Raw genomic sequence first — 25,810 nt, forward strand, 5'->3', positions numbered from 1 at the left:
TAAGATGTTTCAGATAGTAATTGATGGATTGTGAACAGATGCTCATGTGCAGAGAGGAAAGTCCAACAATTAGGATTTCCAGGTTGGCATCTAACAGTATTTTTGTGCTGTTTTATCCAAAAATCACCCAACCCAGAGGATAAAACACAGCCAAGACAGTTTCTGAAGGCTGCAGCTTTGCAAATGACGAAGCTGTTGAGTGTTGGTGGGGCTTTGGAGCGACTTCCTTCAGGCTCATGACCTCATCAGCTGTGTTTTCTAAATATTGAGAAACATCAGGTATCAATTTTGGTCTGAGTGGATATGAAATTATGTTTGTATATGTGGAATCCCAATACTTGGCAGGGCTTGGATTTTCCATGCTAGCTTAGCCAAAGCAGAGCAGTGCTAAAGAGTGAGACTGAAGGCTCAACAGCCTTCAGATGCCATTGAACATGACATCTGATTACACTCAGAACGTGTTCAGTTATGAAAGATTCATTTTATTCCAGACAAAACGCTCGGTTATGTTGTAACCTTGGTTCTCTGAGTGAAGAGACTACCTCTCCAGCTAGAGGCCGTTCGGAAACGGTTCCGATCAAACTATCAGTGATTCCACGCCAGCACAGGTGCTTTATAGATGATAGCAAGCCGGTGTGTCTTAAAAAAGTATCCACGTACCTGACCTCAGGGGGATCGTCCCTGTACATATGGAATATGTTAACGGTGGAGAGACAGTCTTGATATGATAGAGAACACACATTCACCGTTTTAAAAAAACATGTCAAAAGCTTTGAGGAACCAATAGCAAAATGTTCTGCTTTCCGACTGAAGCCGGTATCTATGCTCTCTTGAAAAACAACAGACAAAAAGAGTAATTTTACCTCACAGAATACTGGAGTTGTTGGTCTACCGCTGCCTCGACCAATTAGTTTGCTTTTGTTATTGTGTGACTTTGGTGTTGAAATGAAAGTAACTAACTGATGGAGGCAGTGGTAGAGCAGCAACTCCCGTGTTCTGCGAGATAAAATGAATGTTTTTGTCTAAGGTGTCTTGTGTCATTTTACACCGCAGAACAACTTAAAGGGATATTGATATTTTTTAATGACATCTTATTTTACTTTAACACCGTTTTAAAACATGTCAAAAGCTTTGAGAAACCAATATATAAATGTTTCCCTATCTAACAGGAAACTAAAGCTGTTATCTCTGCTCTCTTCTAAGCCACCAGACTCCTTTGACAAAAACAGTCATTTTGGGCGCCCAGATTGCTCAGTTGGTAGAGCGAGTGCCCATATATAGAGGTTTACTCCTCGACTCCGACCTGCGGCCCTTTGCTGCATGTCATTCCCCCTCTCTCTCCCCTTTCATGTCTTCAGCTGTCCTATCAAAATAAAGGCCGAAAATGCCCCCCAAAAAGAACTTTTGCAAACCTTGCAGAACACCAGAGTTGCTGCTCTACCGCTGCCTATATCGGTTTTTGTTGTTGTGTGACTTTGGTGTTTTAAAGCGTTAGGAGCAACAATATGATGGAGGCAGCTGTAGACCAGTAACTCCTGTATATCTGATACAACCACACTTCAAAAGATCTATCCTTTAAATATTGGTTTCTTTATGAATATTAAATAGTAGAGTTTATCGGTGTTTTAAGCCCCCAACGTCTCTAGGATCAGGCAATGGTTAGGGTTATGGTTTGGTGCCTTGAAGTCAACGGTTGCAGCGCTGCCTGGAAGGAGACGTTGGGGGCTTAAAACACCATCGAGTAATAGTAGACACATAGCAGGGCAGAGTTATCCCTGAAATAAATAATGACAAATAAAGATTATTTTCCTAAACTAGATCAAACTAACCTGGTTCCCTGAAATTGTAAGAAAAGAAAAGCCCCCTTGTCCACATCTGTTAGGTATTACGCATGAGTTACGGCAATTATTATTTGAGCAACATTGAACTACTATGCGTACAAAGCATGGAATCATTGAATGAAAGCATTCAAACAGTTTCCCTGCCCTGCCTGAAAACTTTAAACTCTTTAAAAATAAACCTGACTGTTGTTCTCTGCCTTTGTAGACAAGATCAGCTAACAGCTACGAGCATGAAAATGTTAAATTAGACTTTAAAGTTTTGTTATAAAACACCATTTTTGGGCTGAACTAATGAACTGCATTTGGAAACGCAGAGTTAACAGACCATGACAGACCTTTGCAGTGACAAACAAAACGAGCCATCGCGGGTAAAACAACCTCCACCTACTTGTTATATTCAAGTTGCTCCAGGGAGAAAATGTGCTTGTTAAAATATTCCTGAAGCTTCTCATTTGCATAGTTGATGTTGAACTGTTCAAAGCGGTTGACCTACGGGGGGAACAAAATGGGGCAGACGTTAGACACAGAAAACACAGACGGAGAGTTAATGAACCGAAGAAGCCTGCAGTGGATTTCCTGATTAACATTTAAAGTATGATTAAAACACTTGGTGAAATAAAACGTTTTTATTGTTGAGTTTAAGTAAGTGTTAATGTTTTGGGGGGGGAGTGGAATTTAATTAAATTCAGTTAAACTTTGTTTATCCCTGAGAGAGTTTTAGATTCTGGGTTCATATCAGACACACACGAGAATCACACGAGTTTTAAGATCGTTTGGTTCATAAGTGTTAGGCCAAGATCACATTTGGCATTTTGTTTGACAAGAAAAAGTTGAATAAGGGGCTTTTGTTGTTGAAAAAAATTAATAATCTGGAAGCATTTTGGTACCAAAAAGCAGCTGCGAGCATCTTTGGTTGCTATAACAGCAGCGGGAGCGTGCCTATGTTCCCACAGCCCTGTGTTCCCACATTTCTAAGATTTTTTTTTTTTTCCAAAATTAGGCCCTATGTTCCCACATTTCCTTTTTCATAAATTTGTATCCGATTTTATCCCCCTAACTCTAAAAAATGTTGTCCTCATAATGTGAGGATAGGGCTTAAATTGAAGGGAAATGTAGGCACACAAGACCTAATTTTGAAAATGTCCTAGAAATGTGGGAACATAGGGCTGTGGGACCATTGGGCTGTGAGAACATAGGACTGTGGGACCATTGGGCTGTGAGAACATAGGGCTGTGGGACTATTGGGCTGTGAGAACATAGGGCTGTGAGAACATAGGACTGTGGGACCATTGGGCTGTGAGAACATAGGGCTGTGAGAACATAGGGCTGTGAGAACATAGGGCTGTGGGACCATTGGGCTGTGAGAACATAGGGCTGTGGGACCATAGGGCTGTGAGAACATTGGGCTGTGAGAACATTGGGCTGTGGGACCATTGGGCTGTGGGAACATAGGGCTGTGGGAACATAGGGCTGTGAGAACATAGGGCTGTGGGACCATTGGGCTGTGGGACCATTGGGCTGTGGGAACATAGGGCTGACCCCACAGCAGCTACTGCTACAGTATCCTAGAGTGCTATACAGACCGAGCGCATCTCGTCACACTCTGATAGCCACTCCCACCAGAGGGGTAATCAACTCTCTGCTCTCCATTGACTTGTATTGTGTGATGGTGCCTCCTCTTCAATTCTGTCTGCTGGCAAATAACAGAAAAAAATGCTTAAAAGCTGATGTATAGAGGGTTTTCACCGATGTCACGTTCTGGTCGGTAACCTGTATGCGCGGCCATATTGGAGGCACTCGGTGTAAACGACTGAATGGAATAATGGAGTATTGTGCACTTTGGATACTTTATGTCTAAACAACAGAAAAGCTCATCAAAACGCGTCTAAGATGCAAAGGCATGGAAGGACTTGGACCACAAAAAAGGCGCGATATTTTGAGAAATTACAGTTTACTGGCGGTGCAGATCCCTACAAGTTGGCTCCCTCTTCTTGGATCCATGGCGACCCGGTGATTCTTCCTTCAGTTGCATATCCAGATATAGTCAACTACCTGGTTTTCTCGCCGAGCCCATACACAGCAGAAGACCTTAAATCCTACAAAAGTTTGGAGGCCTATAACCAGATGGTGTGTGGATGGGTGAGGGAGACGCAGTACCAAGTCATTAACGACCGTTGTGTTGTGAAGGCCAAAGTAAGTAATGCAATAACGTCTTTAATCAACCTAACCTTAACTGTATGATATCATTGCGATACTCAGGGTGTAGCCAAGTGACTCTCAAAAGTTTTTTTTTTTTCCCATCTCAAAGATCGAACAAGACAGAGTTTTCCCTCGTAGATCCTGGTTGAGCTTTGCCAACGACAAGCACCTCCTTTCCTCTGATAACTTCTGGTATTCCTCTCCCTGGTTTTTAATAACTTTTGGAAGTCAATAATATTCCAAATGTTTTTGTCGGTCTGACCTATTGGTACAACCTAAAACACGGCAATAATTAACCATTTTCCTTGACACCATTCAGGATCTACTTCAATGCCTGTGCATTGTTGTGATGCGGAGTACCTCCAATATGGCGACTTCTAGTCTGATGACGCGTCGTGAAAACCCTTTATGGTGATATTCACTACCAACAGGGTAAATAACCCATAACCTAAGTTTTTATAAGCTGCTGCCCCTAAACCTGAGCTTTTACAAAGACAAAAGTGTTATACAGACATGAGGAATCGGCAGAGAATGGGGAGACACTAAGCTAACGTTATGCCCAACGTTACGTTTGCAGCAAGCATTTCGTTACCAGGTCAAATATCTAAATGTCAGTTTTAGGCTAACTTTATGTCTGTAAGTTAAGCTAACACATGTAACGTCGGACATAACGTTAGCTTGGTGTCAGGATCCCACAGTCTCAATTCCCAACGTCTGTATCCACTTTTGTCTTCATAAAAGCTCAGTTTTTCAGGTCGGCAGCTTATGTTATGCTTATCTTTGCAAGTTTGATGAATATCACCACACAGCAGTTTTTAGGCATTTTTCTGTTGACAAGGAGGAACCTTCACGCAATACAAGTCAATGGAGAATAGTAGTGGAGAGTTCTTTTACCCTCTGGTGGGAGCAATCTAGAGAAAGAACAGAGAAGGGGGGTGGTGCTAATGCCACTGTTAGATAAAACAAAGAGAGTTTCCTGAAAGGGAGCAGCCGTTCATATCATATAACTCGCTGTGCTCCGACACTAGCACAACTAGTCTATCTATCGGCACCTTATCCAGTTGTTCTTGTTGTTATGGAAACAACAGGTCTCGCCACTCCGCATGTCATCGGTCAGCTGTCAAAAAAGCGCTTGACGTAGGGTGTTTTTTTTCCAGAAAAGTTTAACTTTTTTCGACTTCAAAAAGAAGCTCTGAGCCTCCGAGAATAACATTGGCGGTAGAGTTTAAAAAAGTGCTCAGGAATTGGATTATGATTTCAAACAGCAATGGCAGCTTCAAAAAAATGACACCAAGGCTATGTTCGTATTCTTTTTTTTTTTTTTTACTACAAACGCGCCCTAGTCAACTTTTTGTGCGTGTGATCATGGCCCAAATGTGAACATTGCCTTAAAAGTGTTTCATGGTGAATCTTTCCCACGAGTTCAAACACACCTCAAAGTTCTCGAATCCAAAGATGTCCAGGATGCTGATGGATTTGAAGTCTTCTTTGCCCCTGATGCGGTTGTTGAGCTTGCGGATGATCCAGTTGAAACACTGAGAATAAAGTGCCATGGCCATGGAGTCTCTGGAGTCCACCGCCTGCAGACGAGTAGAGGGAAACGCAAAACTCAAACAACAGACACCAGTCAGAATGAACAGAAAACGACCGTGTTTTCAGACAGGCTTTATTTGTTTTACACTATCATATTATACCACTATATTTCAGACAAAATGTTTATCACAGAAAATTACAGGTTAATCTTAAAAATATACAGTTACACTTACAAAAAAGGTTTATGTTAATACTCCTTTGTGTGTATTCACACCTTATGGCTCTTGTTGAATAATCATTTTAAGTTTAATTTTAATAATCGCATGCAGTTGAATGTTTGGTCAGGTACAGTTTGAGTTTTTTATTTCAGATTTGGAGTTAGGGTTTGTAATTTTGTCTTGTTGTCCTTTGATTCGTTTAGGTTTTGCTTCTGAGTAATCATTCATGATACTAAAAGATGAGCTACTCATCTGCCCTGTGTAATTGTATATGCTATTACTGCCAAGGAGGTTGTGTTTTTGGTTTGTTCTTTTGATTTTTAGTGTCTGTCTGCAGGATTACAGGAAAGCTATTGGCCCGATTTTTATGAAACCTGGTGCAAGGGTAAAGCTTGGGCCAAAGACGAACCCATTACATTTTGGAGCGGATCTGAAACACGGGATGGATACATGAACTATTTCTCACTGTCATTGTCATGCGGTCTGGACACTCCTAATGCGCTGCTAGTTTTTCATTGGTTTATTTTTTTTTACCAGAGACAATGCTCATTGACCAAAAGTAAATAAAGCATAGTAGCAAAGGACTATGCGTTTATCTCTTCCGCAGAAACCGGTCTGGCACCACTAATGTTTAGTTTACCTCCTGAAAGTCCCTGCTGAATCAGCGACAACACAAAAACAGCCTGCTGGTATTTAACCATGAACCCAGATCCCTGCAGATTCTGAAGGCTGAACTCACAGCTCTTGCAACTTTTAGTCGGCACACAGCAACAACAACAACAAGCAGCAAAGAATATCCGGAAGAGCTCAAACAATGCTTTGCTTTGGGTTTGTTTTGTCCGTACTAATTGCACATAAACCAAGCTTTCTTTGTGCTAAAATTAGATTCCTTGCTCTCACTCTCACTGTTTGTTAAAAGTGACTCCGGTCTGCTCAGCTGCTGAATGTTAAGCTGATAAGCAAAGCTAAATGTAAAATGTTAAAAAATTACAAGTTTTAGGACAATATCTAAAAAAAAATGTAAGAACTCACACTCTGACCTACAGCTGGAACAGTTAGTCGATCGCCCTAAAATTATTTGACAGCAAGTCTGATAATAAAATAAATAGTTCAAACAAAACTCCTTACATTCCCTGCTTCTAGCTTCTCGAATGTGCTGCTTTTCTTTGTTTTGCCGTTGACGTTGGGGGCTTAAAACACAGATAAACACATTGTACTGTCAATTGTATGTGACGAATAAGAATAAAATTTTGTTTTTCTAATGTAAATGATTTTATCATGAAGCTCTTCTAGACTTTTTTTAATGTTATCGGACAGAATGGATCGAATTCTCATAGTGAAACAAGTAATTTCAAGCAGGGGTGACACTCAAAAAAACAATATATTCTCTGGTTAACAGACGTCTATGGGCGAAAAACTCTTTTTGGGCCAGAGGGCATCACGTGATGGGCCGGGAGTTGTAATTCCAATGTTTTGGCCGCTATGGTCAAATTGCCTTCAAAGCCTGGCACACTTTCTTGGGGGCAGGATATATACGGTATAAAACGTTTCACTGAATCTCAGCCCAGATTTTGACTGAAAATAGGGTCTATAAACACATTAACGGGTGTGTGAGTAGAAATGTAGACGGTAGTCTGTGGAGATCATTAGAGGTAGCTCACCTGTTCCACAGTGAGCGGGGTGCAGATCTCCTCGCCCCTGAGGATCATGGACCGGTGGGTCAGGACCTCGGCCAGCTGATCTGGGTTCAGCCCCAGCAGGTCAGACGTCCGGCTGAGAGCTGCTGATTTAAGAAACACACAAAGCTTATCATCAGAGACTTCAGAGATGCGTGGATTCAATTCAATCTTATTTATAGTATCGAAAACATAACAAGAGTTATCTCAAGACACGTTACAGATAGAGTAGGTCTAGACCACACACTATAATTTACAAAGACCCAACAATTCCAGTAATTCCCCCAAGAGCAAGCATTTAGTGCAACAGTGGCGAGGAAAAACTCCCTTTTAGGGAGAAACCACAGACAGACCCAGGCTCTTGGTAGGCGGTGTCTGACGTTGCCGGTTGGTGTATGTATAGCTGTCCACCCATCCTAATACTTTCAAAAAACACTCTGACCTGATTTGGAGGAGACCTGGGCTCCACCGGCCGTCATGAACTCGATGTTCCCCGCCTGCAGGATCCCGGCCAGGAGGCGCAGGATCTCCCCGATGTTCTCCTCTGTGAACTGCATCGTTCGCATGGCATTCTGGGAAACACAAACACATGGAGAAGAAGCTGATGAAAACTCTGGGTCGCAGCTTCACGTTCTGGGCTCATGCTGCTTTTAGTTACAATCTGTCTTCAGCAGCAGATTGTTTTTGTCAAATATAGGATACAATACATAACGTTCTAGTACAGAATTATAATATTGAAAAAAAAATAAAAAATACTAATCCACAAACATTTCATAAACAAGTTGAATAATGTAATGTGTAATAGGCGCACCCTTTTCTGTGAACTGGCAGTTTTTGTTTTATTCTGTCATGTCTGTCTATTTGTTTCCATTTGTTAGATGTCTTATAGCCTTATACTCTCAGCCTTAAATGAGTGAGTTTAGTGTATGCATGTATGACTAAAGGTGGATGTTTAGGGATGAAGCCAGTTGTGTCCTTCGTACCAGAACGTCCTGAAACGTGCCGTGGTCGTTGATCGTCTTGTCAGGGAGGCAGCTGGACTGTTTCAGGTAATGGTAGCTGTCAGGCTGGCTCAACCCAAACGCCTCTGCAACACACACACACACACACACACACACACACACACACACACACACACAGTTTAACCATTTATTTATGTCCACACGAAGAAAATGGTACAGGCACACAAATAGAGATGCAGTACAATACATACACACACAAACTCATGGACGTGGCATGCAGCAGGTCTTACAATATCACTTAATAAGCACAATACTCTTAGTTCTTAAGGGTATAAGTAGCAACGTCTCCGCCATATGTGGCGGCTGCCAATATTAGCAGATATGGCACAGTACTCTGCAAGCTGTTTAGCCCTCTTTTTTTGCCATCCCAAACACACACACACACACACACACACACACACACACACTACCCTGAGCTGTTAATACAACAAACTGATTAAATACTTTGTCTGGGGACATTTTGGTTTGATAAAAATGCAAATGAACACTAAACAGCTTTTGTATATAATTAATCTTTACCTCTCTGCTGCGTGTTGGTTCCTGCTAACAGGGCGTAGAAAATGTGGTAGTTCCTCTCCCCTGGGTTCTGCCGAACTACTCGGTTCTGCAGGGAAAGAGAAGCACTGTTAAGCACTCATACAGTATTAACATCAACAAAAAAAAGTGGTGTTTGTAGTTTCATCCTTCACTGAGAACTCGATGGTCACTCAAACAGCTCTTGCAGCATCACCCACTTCTATTCTGCGTTGCTTCTTTGTTGTCACCTCCAAACTTCAGAGGCTCCGTCTTTAGTCATTGTAGAGTCTTTTACCAACTCCTACATTAGGCCAATGAGGTGGGACCAGGGAAGAACTTGCTTGGACGCGTGTTCTGCGTGCCAATAATCAATGTCCACCATCTGTCTGCATTTCAGTGCTGTGACCCATTTATTTTCTTTTGCACACTAATCTAACAATGACACGCAAACCTAACACGATGAAAAGCTGTCTGCTTTCCCCCCCCTAGCCACACACCTGTGTATCCCTGGCTGTTAATTACCCATATGCCTTCCTAAAGGCAATGCCCCACCCAGTGCTCAAACATAAAACTGCAGATTAATTAGCATAACCAACGTGCTATATAAACAAAACAAACAAAGTTGTGTAATGGCTCCAACAGTCATATTTAGGCAAAGTGTGTTTGGAACATACATATAGACAGATCAGAGGAGTAGTATGCTGCATTAGTGGTTTGAGAAGTGTTTGTGGAGGTTTTAATACTTTAATTGTACACCATGAAGTTGTCACGATTGAGCGCTGCTCTTGGTGAAGGATGAAACTTTTAGAGCCTTCAGTAAGTTTGATGATAGATTTAAATGGAAAGTCACTTTAAATGCAAATTTAGCACAAAGGACACTCACCTTTTCCAAGAGGTCTGTGGTCAGAAAAGTGTCAGTCAAGGCACTTAACATTTGGAGAATGCATGACTCAACAAGCTAGTTAGCTATCTGGCTGCAGGTGAACACCAAAGTTATACACGGGTAAAAATAAGGCGGCACAATATATCGTTTTAACTTGGGCGATAAACATGTCGCGAAAGACACTCAGAGATTTTTTGTGTAATAGTTGAAAGAAAATACCAGTAGAAAAATGCACTTTAAAATGTAACTGTCATGCTTAGTGGTGCCTTTTATGTTCAATTCAATGTTCAATTTGTTCAGTAAGATAATGTTGATAATGATTTTTTTACCTTTTTTTTACAAGCAATTTGTTGTATTTTAGCAGAATACTGAAAGCAGCAGAAAAGCAAAGCCGAGTACTTTAATATCTGTTTATTTATCGAACGTGACATCGTAATCGCAATATTCAACAACGTTATCGCATATTGCTAGCCTAGAAATCTAGACCACCCTTGCGGCAGCAAATGTAATTTGCAGCCAGGGTCGTCTAGCAACTCTCCGTTGGCTTGCGAGCTGGAAAAACCAAACTCTGGCCAGGCCAATCACATCGTGTATAGAGTTGGTGGGCGGGGCTTATGGCTGCTGATGCTGGCAAACACCTTTAGAATTGGCTTTGGCCGCGACTCTGGAAGACTTGGAGTTAAGCTTTTCTTTGAGAAAAGAACAAAGAACGGCACTGAAGTCATTCTTAAAAAAGGAAGATGTGTTCGGAGTTTTGCCGACCGGATACGGCTAAAGTTTAATCTATCAACTAGCTCCGCTACCTTCTTCGTTGCTCTGCCTGGTTGTAGCGCTATCCTATTGCGTGCAGTGGGAATTGACAGACAACCATTTATCCCGCCCCTCGGATTGAGCCCTGCCAATGGTGAGTTCCCAGACCCAACATCTTGATGATGGCTTATCAGGCTAGTATATTGCATATTTTCCTCATATTGTGCAGCCCTAGAACATAGTAAGATGTCATTTTCATTTTCATGAGCAGACAAATAACAGGTGGAAATGGATTGAGCTTTTTATGACTCATACTATCAAAAACCATCATGCGGCCAAATGCAGTTTCCTTCTTACTGTCACAGTTGTTGCAATTAGTTTGAACATGACATGACAATTTTGATAAAAAAGCAGCAAAATTTTGGAGTCACACTTTGTGTTTGCCCTCTGCACTGACCAGCTGTCTCTCCCCGCCTGTGATCCGGTGATAAAGGATTGGGCAGTGGCTCTTTCATGTCGCCCTGCATATCTTTACCCTTTTAACAGCAGCTTTGCCAACCCCTTCAAGTACTTCCTTCCTGTATATTGAGCCGGGGAAGGAAATGGTAGTGGCTGCCACTTAACACCGGAGCAGGTTTTCAAAGGATACAGTCAATAATTCGGCCTCCCTGGATGTTGCCCTTCTGGCTGAAATGCAGCTGGACAAACTTCCCAAAGCGGCTCGAGTTGTTGTTGTAGACGGTCTTGGCGTTTCCAAAGGCCTCCATGATGGGACTGTGGAGAAGAGACGGAGTATGATCATAACCCAGGCGGCAAACTCTGGAAATTATCTAGAAATTAAACTGTTATAGAAATAGTTGAAAATAGTTAAGCTAGGGCTGGGCAACATATTCATATTATATCGACATAGATATATTTAGACAATTCAGAAATCTGGTTTTAAACCTGCAAACGTTTACTTGTAACTGCTTTACATAGTTGTACTTTCTTTTGCATCCTCATTATCCTTATTTATTTATCAAATCATTTTCCAATTCAGAATGTCTTATTGTCTTTCTATGATTGTTTTTTCCGTGTTGTTCTGTTTTTGTCTCGATGACATTGAAAATGAGGGACGCCCCTCAATGATCTCTCGAGGAGAAATAAAGATGAATAAATGAATGAATGAATGAATGAATATGAGGCTAGATATCGTCTTAAATTTTGGATATCGTATAACATCCTCTTTTCCTGGTTTTAAAGGCTGCATTACAGTAAAGTGATGTCATTTTCTGAACTTACCAGACTCACTAGCTGTTCTATTATTTGCCCACTTAGTCATTGTATCCACATTATTAGTGATAATAAAGTGATAATTATTTATCACAACTGTCGTGTTAATATTTTGTGAAAGCACCAATAGTTAACCATACAACATCGCCGCAGGATTTGATAAAAAATATTTTGATATTTGATTTTAAGTAAAGCATGAATAAGATTACCTGCTCTCCAGCAGCGCCTCCTCCACATGGGACGTCCTGTCTCTGGACAATACCTCCAGGGAGTGTTGGCTCATGGCCGACAGGAACTTCAGGATCAGCTTGGTGCTTTCGGTTTTCCCAGCGCCGCTCTCTCCACTGATGGGGGAACAAAACACACGACTCGTAAGGCTACTCATTTTTTTTAAAGGGTTTCAAGAGTGCTTGAGCAGTAAAAACATGATATACTTTTTCATTTGGTCTTCAGCGTCCTGATTGGAGCAGAGAAAATGTGCCATGAGTCTGTCCTCAGTTAGTCCAAACATCAGAAAACTGTGTGTCTTAATTTAAGTCTTTGTGTCTTTGCTGCAGGTTTAAAGTCACGCTTACTTACAACAAATTAGGTCAGACGGGACTAAATTGACTCATGACTGAACCACACAGATGTCATTTTCACACATGAAGGCAACAGCATCATGGGAAACATTCAGGGTAAATATTCCACAATTTAACCACTAGATGGCATTAGATAGACATTAGATATGCAGGATGCAACAACACCCCAACATGAAGATCAGTATGATGGGAGTGACTGATTGAAAAGTGAACGGAAACATGCAGTTCATATTCTTGATTTCACTTCTGATTTTAATGGATCGCATAGGTAAGACACATTTGTGATGGAGCCTAACCATCAGGATCATAGTCGACAGTCCTGTATAGTAACTAAAGCTTAGATCTGGCCCAAAAAAATCAAGCCCGACCCTACCCGATCCCGTGCACCCGGCCCGACACATTATGAGCCTGAGCCCAATTTGAACCCGACAATTTTTTAATACGTGGGCCGTTATAACTGATGTTGTCAACTACAATTCTGAGTTGTTTGAACTAAAGATATCTGTTTAGAATTATTTTAATGAATAATGCAACAAGGACGAAGCATGTAAACTGCGTTGTTTGTTTATTCAGAATGGAACGGACCGCAAATGGATCCGAATGAAGAAACGTAAAAAAAACCTCGACCCTAGCTCCCTCAGCCGACTAGTGAGGGTAACAGATCAAGGTAGCAACATTATCAAAGCCCTGGAACCATAAGGAGACTTTCTTGTCTTGATCACCTAATTAAAACTGTCCTTCGCCACGGTCTGTATGCCGATGCATTGGCCGACAACGCGCCGGATATAGGAGAGACCATATCTACTGCTAAAGGACCCGTGAGATAACTGAAAGAATCTGGCCTGGTTGCGCAATTATCGAAGACAGTGCTACAGATGGGGGAGACACGATTTAGCACGGTTTACCTCACACTCAAGTCAGTGCAGAACATACTGTATACCCAGAGCTACGGGAGAAGCTGGAGAGGCATAGCTTTCTCCCCACCCAATTAGGCTAATAAAGTAATGATTAAAAAAACACAAATGCTTGATCAAGGGCCCGGCCCGAGGATAGTGGCGGGAAATATTGGCCCGACCCGGCCCACGGACTCGGGTTCGGGCAGAGAATCTAAACTCACCTAGTAACACCATGATGCATCATTGTACAGACATTGATTGTATCATTCAGGGTTTTGGCTGCATACACTATAAACTCTCCACTACGCAGAGCTGGCATCTAAAACAGCTTCTCTCCATTCACTCCGCTGATCACGATGATTTTGCATGTCAAACTACGTGATGGGCTTCATCAGCCTGTAATCATTGCTGCCGTCCAACGTCAATCTCATCCCACTGCAGGCTGTGTTTACACACCAACAGACTGCATTGGAGACATTTTTCCATTCATTATTATCTGATGCAGGGTCTGGCAGCAGAGCGGCACGGATTCTGGGCCTGGGTCTCTTGTTGTTGACATGTTTGTAGTTTGAGTTATGACGTATCGGGAACTTTCTTTCCATCTTCATTGCTTTCTTTCTACAAGCCAAATAGTTTTGAGGACATGTTTGGAGAGATTTAGAATTTCAAATCTGCAAACCTCAATATTACAGACTGCAGCAGCCATCATCTTACTGACTCCCTTCAAAATAAAAAAAAACAACTACAAACTAAATGAACCCAATGCAACATGACATCAATTTCACATTGCCTCTGCATTTTTAAAATTAATTCATACCTACAACTACCTTACCATGTCCAGATAATGTAACTCTGACAACAACAGCAAAACAACAGACCGGGAACTGAATGGAAGTCAGGAAAATACATAGAAACTATAAAACACCTCTGCATGTTTTGGTAAATGGTCATAAGAAGGGTTGGGTACCGAAACCAGGTGCTTATACGGTACCGGTGCCTTAACAAATGGTATCTACCGGACCGAATAGTAACGTGGATTTTGGTGCCTCATTTCGGTGCTACTGAAATGCCAGCGCTGCCCTCTGATGCTCCAAAACGAACGTTAGAGGCAAAAGAAACATCGCTGCATGTGACGCTAGTTAACATAATACACTTGGCAGCAGGTAATGTTAACCTACCGTTAGCTAGTAGCTGGATTAAACACAGTTAAAATGCTGACAGCTAACGCTAAATGGTGTGACTGTATTTGACTGTAGAGGATTCCAACACCGAGACGTAACAGTCTGCAGCTGCCGTTGTCGGTGTGTCACTTGAAACTCGCCTCGCCAGCCTCGTGGTGCATTCAAAGTTATTGTAAAATACCCTTTTTCCATCTAGTGGTTGTTTTTGTCGTTTACCATAAATAAGTTATTGTTATAAGTTATTGTTATTACATTTTTAACAAATCATTTAATTTTTAACATATGGCCTTAGCAATAAACAAGCCGTTCTTAAATGTGTTTGTGCTCCTTTTTTCTTTTTTAAATATATACATATTTTTCAAAAATCTTTTTAAAAGTTCAGGCACCGTTTAGGCACCGACACAGTTTTAAAAATATCGTTTTAGCACCGGTATCGAAAAGAAGAAAAAAACGATGTTTTGTGAAGTGAAGTTTGAGTAGAGTGCAGGCACTGTAAACATTTGATGACAGTAGGTGTGATTCATTTTAGGAACGAAACTCTTCATTTGGATAATGGCTGGGTGGCTCCCCATGCCGTAGGGCAAACACAGTGAGGCGTTTTCACAGCTCAAGTACACTAAACTGAAATGTGAATACTGAGGCTGCTTCTCCTGTTGCACAGAAAGTCGTGTTCATTTCAATCTGCTTGCAATAAAGCAATAAAGTTTTGGGAACCAAACTTTATTGCAAACAGCTTTAAAGAAGATACAAATATGTCAATTTAGTACAATCTATTCAATGCAAACGTCTGTCTCCAGGGTTTTTCCTGCAAAGAGGATTTTTTGGCACCCCCCCAAAGAAGTTTCAGAGAGACCCAAAGGAAAATCACCCGCGCCAAAATTATAAGAATTGAGAATGAAAATAGCAATTCAAATCCTCTCTAAATGTGTGTTTAAGAGCAATTTACCAAACAACTGTTGAACCGTTGAACAAGCAGAACACAAACCGCCCAGAGTCTGGCTGTACGGGACTCTACCGCTGATTTATTTTAATATTCATATTATTTTTTGAACCAGTTTTATTAATTGGGGTTGTTTTTACTCAAGCATGATAGACATTTTTGTTTATCTAATTGTCAAAAATAACAGGCAAATGCATGGATTTCTGTCAAATAAGGTAACACAGACTCATTGCCTTTACTGGGGGGCCCGGCTCATGTCGTGACCAGCAGCAGGTGTGCAGGTGTGCTTGTGTCTGAGTGTTTTCTGTGTTAAGAGTTGCTCTTCGTCATTGTTTTTTGCCGCATATTTTCCAGACTTTCTATGTCTGTTTATGTAAGCAGTCATGGATATATTTTACGTAGTGGTACTCTGGATGTTATGGATCTACTACGCGCAGAGTCTCCAACCTCAACCACGTCACCCACTAAGGCAATATTCTCGGGAGTTTCTGATGAAATGGGACGATCCAAACCGAGTGGACATGCATATGGATCCGCTCCTTATTCAAGATGTAAATGCGGAGATCACTAAGCACAAGTCTCATGGATGGGATGGTAAAAACTTCGCTAAAATGAGGAGACGAGGGAAAAGAGGAGGCGTCCGTATGAGATTGAAACGTCAGCAAATGTGGCGCATCCCGCTTCCCTCTATCATCCTTGCAAATGTTCAGTCACTCAGGAACAAGACTGACGAGTTGCAGGCAAACACTAATTATTTACACGATTATAGAAATGCTTGCATCATGGCCTTTAGAGAGACATGGCTCACAGCTACAGACTCGGACCCGGAAATGACAATCAGCGGCTTTGGAGCGCCTGTCAGGCTGGACAGGAATGTGAATGCCACGGGAAAATCCCAAGGAGGCGGAGTCTGTTTATATATAAATCAGCAGTGGTGTAATAATGTTACAATCAGGTAGTCCATATGCACATCTGACATCGAACTATTGTCTGTCTCTGTCCGTCCATTTTATCTCCGTAGAGAATTTCCCCAGTTGTTTGTGACAGTTGTGTATATACACCCAAAAGCAAACGCTCAAATTGCTGCTGACACTGTTTACAGAGTGACACAAAGACTCCAGTCCCTCTCCCCTGATGCCCCGTGCTTGGTAATGGGGGATTTTAATAACTTAAATTGAGCAAATCCCTAAATCTTTACCAGTACGTCACCTGCCCAACTAGAAAAAATAAGATTCTGGACTTGTGTTACGGTTCTATAAAAGGAGCATATAAAGCTTATTCTAGACCCCCATTAGGTTCGTCTGACCACAGCACCATCTATCTCACCCCTGTGTACAAGCCAATGCTCAAGAGGGAGAAGGTGAAGACAACAGAAGTCAAGGTCTGGAATGAAGATGCTGTTTCTAAATTACAGGGATGTTTTGATTGTACTGATTGGACTGTGTTTGAGGACTCTGCCAAAGATATTGATGAACTAACTGACACTGTATGCAGTTATATTATCTTCTGTGAGGATACTGTTATTCCTAAAAAGTATGTTAAGGTGTACCCGAATAACAAGCCATGGGTCACTAAATCTCTGAAAAATGCATTTAACAGAAAACAAAAGGCCTTTCTTAAAGGTGATGAGAAAGCAAGGAGAGAGGTCAGACTGCAAATTAAGAGGGCCAAGTTACAAAATAAAAATAAGCTAGAGGAAAATTTAAGCAGCAACAATTTGAAGGCAGCGTGGCACGGAATGAGGAAAATAACGGGCCAGCATAATAATACTGAAAACAAGCAAGTTAGTATTGCAGGCTATGATAGCAACAAAGATTTAGCTGAAGCTCTTAACTCCTTCTATTTAAGATTTGATACTCATGACTTCACAGAGCAACTTAGAGAAACATGCAAAGAGTCTTCCTCTTCCACAAAGCTAAGCCAGATGTTTGATGCCCATGATGTTAAGGCAGAGTTTCAGAGAGTTAAGACAAATAAGAGCATGGGGCCTGATTCTATTACAGGAAGATTGCTAAGCACTGTTCAGAACAGCTCTGTGAGGTGTTCTGTAATATATTTAGGATATATCTGGAGCAGTGAAGGGTCCCAAAGTTATGGAAGGAGTCCACTGTTGTTCCGGTGGCTAAAAGCGGAACCCCTAAGGTGCTAAATGACCTCAGACCAGTGGCATTGACTTCACTGGTCATGAAGTCATTTGAAAGGCTGGTCAAAAGGGAACTGATACTTATGTTGGAGGGGGCTCTAGACCCCATGCAGTTTGCATATAGGGCAGGGATGGGGGTAGAAGATGCCTCAATCACTTTACTTAACTTCCTGTATAAGCACCTGGAAGGTTCTGGCACTCATGCCAGACTTTTATTTATGGATTTTTCATCAGCTTTTAATACTATCCAACCACATATTTTAGCTCGGAAACTGCGTACCTATTTTAATCTTGATGTAAATTTTGTCGGCTGGATTGTAGATTTTTTAACATGTAGATCTCAGAGGGTTAGGGTTAATGGCTTTCTGTCAGAACAGCGCACCTCTTCCACTGGCTCTCTTCAGGGCTGTGTCCTGTCCCCATTGTTGTACATTCTTTACACCAATGACTGTAGAAGCCAGCATGGGGACAGGCACATTTTGAAGTTTGCTGATGACACGGTCATCATTAGCCTGCTCCGTAAAGATGAATCTGAGCATGGGCCAGTGGTGGATGAGTTTGTCCAGTGGTGTGAAGAGGCCTTTCTCCAATTAAACGCCACAAAAACCAAGGATATGGTCATTGATTTTAGGAAAGTATCCCTCCCACCATCTAAGACTTTCATTAAGGGAACTGAAACTGAGTATCTGGGAACCGTCATAGATAAAAACCTGAAGTTTGATGTGAATTGTGATGCAGTCTGTAAGAAGGGACAGCAACGTTTGTACTTCCTTAGGAAGTTAAACCCTTTTAATGTAGATAGGAAAATTATGTCCTTATTTTATAAATCTTTTATTGAATCAGTTCTTATGTTTGCCATGATTGCTTGGAACGGTAACCTGAATATCAGGGACAAAAACCACCTCAGCCATATTGTAAAGGTGGCTGGTAAGGTGATAGGTTTCCCACAGTCCCCCTTGATGGTTATCTTTGACCAGCAAGTACTCCGCAAGGCTCGGTCTATATTAGACTGTACAAACCACCCCCCTTCACTCTGAGTTTGTAATACTCCCCTCAGGTCGCAGATTTAGAGTACCTCAGTTCAAGACCAATAGGGGTAAAAACTCCTTTGTCCCATGTGCAATAACTCAGCTTCATTTGCACATGTAATGTAGTACATGGTTTTGTTTTTAGAGATTGCTCCAGTGGTGATAACTTGTGTTGTGTGTATTACATACAGGAAACCTTTGTTGTACTTATGTCTTGGATTGTTGCCTCTATCTGTATGTTGCTTGAATGTGTTTGTTTCTTTTCATCTTTCACTCCTGACTGCATTTCAAGTTTCCCATTTGGGATAATAAAGTAAACTGAACTGAACTGAACTGTACTCGGATTGGGATAAGTTGTTTCTCTGTGAAGAGACAAGATATATATAGAGAGAGGTGCGCAACAAACATCTATTTTACCACGAAGTGATAGTCAACGGGAGACACTGCGATTTGACTGGGAGATTATTAGTCCAATTAGGCTCCTTAAATCATAATTTTAAATTCTGGTCACCACTACGTATCTTCTTGTCTTTATTTTGGTTGTTGTGGTGTGGCACAGTGGCAATTTTAAACGTGTCGCCATTGGCTTTTAAGACTTACTTCTAAATCAATTCACCTAAATATATATATAGTTTATAGTTGATATTAACTGCTAGTAATTATGTATTTCTGAGGAACAGCAAGTTTCTCACAAACAAACTTCTTCTATAACCTTTTGCTTAAAAACTATTGGTAATTTCTTTCCATTTTATGGGCCGTGCAACCAGAAATGAGCTTAGTCGGGTTTGAAATTGATATATGTGTAATTGGTACTGAAAATGTGATGCAAACTGCATGTGAAAGGGAAGAAATGCACACACACACACACACACACACACACACACACACACACACACACACACACACACACACACAGTCGAGGTGGGGGAGCTCTAAAAATACAGTCAACATCATTTATTCTCATCACGTGTCTTTGGGACAGCGCTTTATGCAGCGCTGCTTGCTTTAGCTGCATGTGCTATATAAATAAACTTGAACTTGAACATCATGCATCAGCTGCGTAGCATGATGGGCCATATCCCCGGAGTCAGTGGCACATTCCTGACGGACAGAAAACAGGACTGCAGATAATGTAAACTCTCAGGGTGTCTGGCTGACGCTTGGGACGTGACCGAGGCGCACATGTGGACAGATGTTTTGACAGGACGGCTGCTTTAGATAACCCACACGGGAAAATGGGAAGTCAGAGATAAGGTTTGGGTCATTAGCTTCTTTGAAAGCTGCTGTTTGTAGCATGTTCAAAACATCAACATGTCACTGTCATTTTAATTAGGAAACCTTGGAATAATTATCTTCAACGGCCGAGAACATGGAGGAAATTATTGGTGCATTAGCTTTTACATCACAAACACAACTGATCTCACCAGTGGCTCTCTCCCACAGCAGGTCAACCTTTCTTAAAGGGATTGGATCTCACTTTAAAGGGCTTGGTGTGTGTAACTCATTTAAATAGCTTAGACTATAGCGATGGCCAAATTTGAAAGGACCTGCAAAATGTAACTCATTTAAAAGACCTCTGGCAGCATGCCAACTTATCCAAACTAGGACACACACACACACACACACACACACACACACACACACACACAGACAGACAGACACACAGACAAAAAACAGCACCCTGCCTTTGTACTAATCCCTGGCTCTCCACATGCTGTTGCCACCCAAGGTAACCCCCCCCTCTCCCCCCCAGGCAGGAAGGCGGGAGTCTTCAGCCCAGCGACTGAGCATGTTGGACAAACTGGCTGTCCAACTGCCTCCGCGGCTCTGGACCTCACCCAGGTCTTTTGTACAGAGGAGCAAAGCTGCAGACTCTGTTAGAGAGTACAAGAGTTTCTGAGCGGGGAGGAGAAACTGAGACCAAATGAGAAACTCAATGAGAGAAAAAAAAACTACTTGCTACATGTCATTTAATCTGGTGTTGAGTCTCCTAAAGAACTTTTATACTGGAAAAAAGGTGAACTGATCTCATCAAGCTACATGCCCGTTTAAAGACAATTTAAAGATTAGGATTGAATTACTTGTTAAGATGGACTGGAATGCACATCTAGACTCTGTGTGCTACACTGCCAGAATATTAAAACGTAACAAGTCTATTAGTCACACATTCAAAACACTTTTCAGCCACGTTAGCTGACTGACTCTGGAGAAGTTGTTCTGTCAGTTTAACACTTTCAGATCCAGAGCATCTCAACAACTGTTGGATGAATTGAGTCAACAACAGATCCAACACTTGACACAACTTCCTGTCTGCCCCAGCAGTACCTTTAGACGAATGCCGGGTAAATCCAGACAGCTAAGACTAAAACTACTTTTGAACGTACACATGTTCCACCAAAACAAGTTCCTTTCCAAGGCTATTCTGCAGAGGCAACGTTATTGCATCCGGAACTTTGCGCCGCCCAAGACGATTGTGATTGGTTTAAAGAAATGCCAATAAACCAGAGCACGTTTTTCTCCCATCCTGGAATGCTATGTGGACTAGCCAGACCTTTCTCCGCAGCACTGTGTATCGGGCCCATACTGACTCAGATATCTGGATCAAGTAGCAGTGACGATGGAGCCAAACTATTCAATTCTAGGTTCCCATGCTTATTACTGGAATTATAATTCCTGTTTGAGTTTTGACCAATTTTGTTGCTGCATTTTAAAAGGTTTACCCTTGAATTTGAATGTTTGTTGCTGGTGTATTGATCAAGCCTGACGTTGCCTTACACATAACAGAATGATCCCAGTCACTTCCACACAGTGAGGCATACAGCTTATTAAGTTAACACTGGTATTAAATTGCTACAGGTATCGGTATCAGAACTCATCAGAAAGTGTGATGATTCCTATGAAATAGTAAGAATCTTGGATGTGAGCGACGGAGCCAGGACTTTAAACTGACACCCGCCAATCCGCCAACCCGCCAAATGCGGGTGAAAATTAACTTTGGATGGGTAACATTGGAGAGTTACTAGCCAATTTGGCCGGTGATGAAAGAAGCAAATAACACCATGGGTAGTTTGGGCAGTTTTGTGTGCGTTTGGCTTGGAATTATAATATGTATCTGGCAACACTGCTCGTAGTACTTATCCTACATTTCCCATTCACACTTATGGTGTGACGTGTCGTACTACCGCCAGCACGCGCCTAGCGTGCGGTATCGATTATGAGCTACGCTGAAACGGAGAAGACGAACCTAGTGGAAAATCTAATGGCTGGCTGGTAACTTTTCAAAATCTACTAGCTGTGTTGGCTGGTAATCAAAGAAGTTAATTTAAAGCGCCCATATTATGCTCATTTTCAGGTTCATAATTGTATTTTAAGGTTGTACCAGAATAGGTTTACATGGTTTAATTTTCAAAAAACACCATATTTTTGTTGTACTGCGCAGCTCTCTCTCACTGCTGCAGATCCTCTTTTCACCTGGTCTATGTTTTAGCTACAGAGTGAGACCTCTTTTCTTCTTCTTCTGTACTATCTTTGATTGCACTCGCACATGTGCAGTTGCTCAGATGTAGATCATGTCAGCTAGCTAGCTCCATAGACAGTAAAAGAAAGGCTGTTTCTCTAACTTCAGTCAGTTACAAGGCAGGATTAGCTGGGACACTTTTAAATGAGGGCTCACATGGAAGTAGTTCTTTTGTAGATTATGGTGAACTTGTGTGTGTTGTAGCAGTGCTTTGCTATTGAGAACGAGGTAGCATGCTAGCGTTAGCATTAGCGTTAGCATGCTAACGCTAATGCAGTTCACTGAAACGCTAATAAACGAGCTGTTAGCCAGCTCGTTTCGGCTTGTGACGTCACAAGCCGTGCCGATTTTGAACAGCTCACCCGGAGACTGAAGGCAGGACACATTCAGAAACCGTATCTCACTCAAAACAGCATGGATGGGGTTTTTTTCAAAGTTTGTATGCGTGTGGAAGCACTAGAGCCACAAAAGAACACCCCAAATCCCAGAAAAAGTGTTTTTTTCATAATATGGGCACTTTAAAGCCCTGTACAGGTTGTTTACAGAAATACCTTTCCTGATTTCTACGATCATTGGGGAAGAAAATCAAGTTAACTCTAGACTATAAAACTGTACTTTCAAAGTGTAAGATAAAAAAAAAAGCCCTGAGTGTGTTTGTTCAGTCCAACACACCACGAGAATCCAATGTGACCTCACGAACAAAGAAAACACCAACTACTTTACTTTTAGGGACTGAGACTCATGAATGCCTTTAATTCATGCGAGGCAATAAAAGACACAAAAACAAATACTGACGTTAGTCACAAACCAAGAAAAGTTGAGCTTTAAATAACTGCTCTTCTCATGTCCTCCTTTTGCTGTGATGCATTCCTACCTTTGTTCACAGTCCAAATTATTAACCTGACTCACATCGCAAGACAACACAGACAAAGCCTGCCAAATCCCCAGAGCCCACCGCTCAGGTATGTTTTCGCAGGGCTTTGCGGAGGGGCTTTTGTGACCCCGAGATGCCGAAGTAATTAACGAGGCTGAGAGAGTTGAGAAATTACCCTCACACCCGCCTCTGGGATAAGGAGGTCAGGGACAAACGGATGGGTCCAGGGCTGTTGGCTGTGCAGGATAACACCCTTAAAGCTTTGTAATGTAATCAAATCCGGACTGTTTTGGACACAACGGCAGCCAGTCAAAACAAGATCAACCCTAAGATCTTAATTTTTGGAAATGAATAAGTCTCCCAGTGTTTTATAATTGGGATTGGGGCATCGAGAACCAGTTCCAACTTCGGATCGTTTAAAAAATTACAATCCCAATGGAGTCGTTCTTTTAAATGGAATCATTTGGAAAATGTGGTTTTGAATCCAATCATCAGTTCCAAATTTAACACGAGCAAGATTGGGTTTCCGTAGCGGCCGTACCGTACTTTCAGGCGCTTGTTGTGTTGCAGCCATGGACTGTGAAATAAGCATGTGACCTGTTTAAACTCCATCCCTCAAAAAACCGGAATCGAAAGGAAGAATCGGACTTAGGATCAGAATTGTTAAAATCAAAACAATGCCCAACCCTATTTATAATGCACTAGAAATTTTCTAAAACCAAGTAGCAGCAGCTTACAACAAATCAATTTGAAACATATATAAAATAAATAAATAATAAAAACTAGGGCTGAGTATCAAACCTCAAAACGTTTATTGGTACAGACCAACAATTGCCAAGAACTGAAAACTGGCATTGACTGTCTGCTTAGATATTAGTTCTGGGAAATGCGGCTGAAAAAGCTGGATCTTAAGTCTTTGGTCCTTTGCAGCTCATCGTTTTTTTCTTCTTCTTTTTTCTTAAGGGGTTTTTCTGCAAAATAATCACGAGGATAATGATAGGGTAAGATTTGGATCAGATTCAAACATAGACATCCCACCGATATTTTATTTTGCATGTGTGGACGAGGTTTGGCAGCACTGAATTACTTATGTTAGGGTTAGGGGTTAGGTTTAGGGGTTTGGGTTCAGGGCCCCTGATGGGTGCAGATACGGGTGCGAAGAATTGTTCTGGTGTTACACCTAAAAGGAGGGGAAGGAGGGAGAACATAGAAAAATGTGAGGGAATTCATTCACGTTTGCTTATGACAGTAGTCCCCAAGGGTTGACTGTAATAAATAATATACATAAATATATTAACAGACATGGAAAAAAAGAGGGTTAGGGTGATGCCATATCCCTCTGCTTACTACTTTGAATTGACCCTCTGTATGAAATGTTTTATGTAAATAAAGTTGCCTTGCATTGAACACTTATAATATAAGAAAATTAGCACAATAAAAAAAAACATGTATAATGTGTTCAGGGTGCTCCTGCAAAAACGCGAGGGCTCAGCAACACAAAAGCAGCGAGCAGAAAGCTTCACTCATTAAAAAACAATTACCAAAAGCCACCCCAGGGTGCTAAAAAGCGCTGCGTCAGATTAGGGCCTTGAGGTGTTGGATTGGGTTGAGGTTGGAGCTTTGTGCAGACCAGTCAAGACCACATGAAACTGGGAAAACCTAGTCTGACGTGGTCATACTCAGATTCTAGTCAGAATATGAGTCTGATACTGCTCCACTGGGCTGTGATTATGGGGCATGTTTCAACCAAAACCAGGAAAGAAAATGCCTCTGCACTTAATTGGACAGACCTACAACCAATCAGAGCAACGGATAGACCTACAACCAATCAGAGCAACGGATAGACCTACCAACCAATCAGAGGGTTAGGGTTAGGGTTAATGTTCGATAAGGGTTACTCCCAACGGAGTATGTGACGTATGTTGAGCCGTCGGGACCAGCTGATAAATTAAACTTTTGCCAAATCCCGTAGGAAGGATGGCAAAAACATCTTTCCGATCAACAAATGCCTTGATCACGGTTCTCTGTTCCTTTTTTTTAAAATGAATGCGCTGTCGATGTCTTCCATAACAGACGCGATGGTGGAATCTACACATCTCAATTCTCCAGCGGCAGCCATCGTTGTTGTAAACTAATTCAACCCAAGCGCTCTTTGGTGACGTGGTTGATTATGTTACTGTTGATCATCTGTCCATCATCGTATAAAGCCCGCCCTGACAATTTGATTGGTCCGGACAGCTCTGTTTCAAGCATAGTTGCTCCACAATGAATCAAGTCCAGACCAAATTTCCCGACCTCAAATGTTGTGGGCGGGGCTAAGTTCAGCTGGCATCCAGGCTAGGGAAAACCATTTCTTTATGGAGATGGCTTTCTGCATGGTGGCTTTGTCATGTTGAAACAGGAAAGGGGCTAACACAAACTGTTGACACAAAGTTTGGAAAAACACTGTTGTCTAAAATACCTTTGTATAATACAGCATTAAGAGGCCCGAACCAGGAAAAACAGCCCCAGACCAAACGTAGGGTATTAGTTCATATAAACATGCAGATTCTGTCTGAATCTCCTGTTTATTGCTTTATTATCCAGGAGAAAACCTGCCATGGTGGCATTTTGCATTGTGCAATGAAGGTTTGGAGTCTTTCCAGTTTCTTCGTTGGCGGTTTCGGGAAAAAAAGTTTGTGCTGAAATCTGCAGCAAAAACACAACGGGGGAGGTTTCCATTAAAAGCATCTGGACACAG

General features: G+C 41.7%; 1 protein-coding gene across 3 annotated transcripts in view; it reads right to left on the reverse strand.

Annotated features, from left to right (window-relative positions):
• Window positions 1–25,810, reverse strand: part of myo10 (myosin X) — a 163,748-nt gene that overhangs the window by 50,713 nt on the left and 87,225 nt on the right. For 2 of the 3 annotated variants that reach the window (XM_078265080.1, XM_078265081.1), the window contains exons 5-13: window positions 12,120–12,254; window positions 11,288–11,412; window positions 9,889–9,902; window positions 9,009–9,093; window positions 8,451–8,554; window positions 7,910–8,039; window positions 7,453–7,574; window positions 5,474–5,620; window positions 2,230–2,330 (exon numbers count right to left, since the gene is read on the reverse strand). In XM_078265080.1, coding sequence (XP_078121206.1) covers window positions 2,230–2,330; window positions 5,474–5,620; window positions 7,453–7,574; window positions 7,910–8,039; window positions 8,451–8,554; window positions 9,009–9,093; window positions 9,889–9,902; window positions 11,288–11,412; window positions 12,120–12,254 — 963 coding nt within the window. The remainder of the gene's footprint in view (window positions 1–2,229; window positions 2,331–5,473; window positions 5,621–7,452; window positions 7,575–7,909; window positions 8,040–8,450; window positions 8,555–9,008; window positions 9,094–9,888; window positions 9,903–11,287; window positions 11,413–12,119; window positions 12,255–25,810) is intronic. The other variant, XM_078265082.1, reaches the window with a different exon arrangement.

This window comes from Sander vitreus, chromosome 12, assembly GCF_031162955.1.
Source record: "Sander vitreus isolate 19-12246 chromosome 12, sanVit1, whole genome shotgun sequence".
NCBI classification, from domain to species: Eukaryota; Metazoa; Chordata; class Actinopteri; order Perciformes; family Percidae; genus Sander; species Sander vitreus.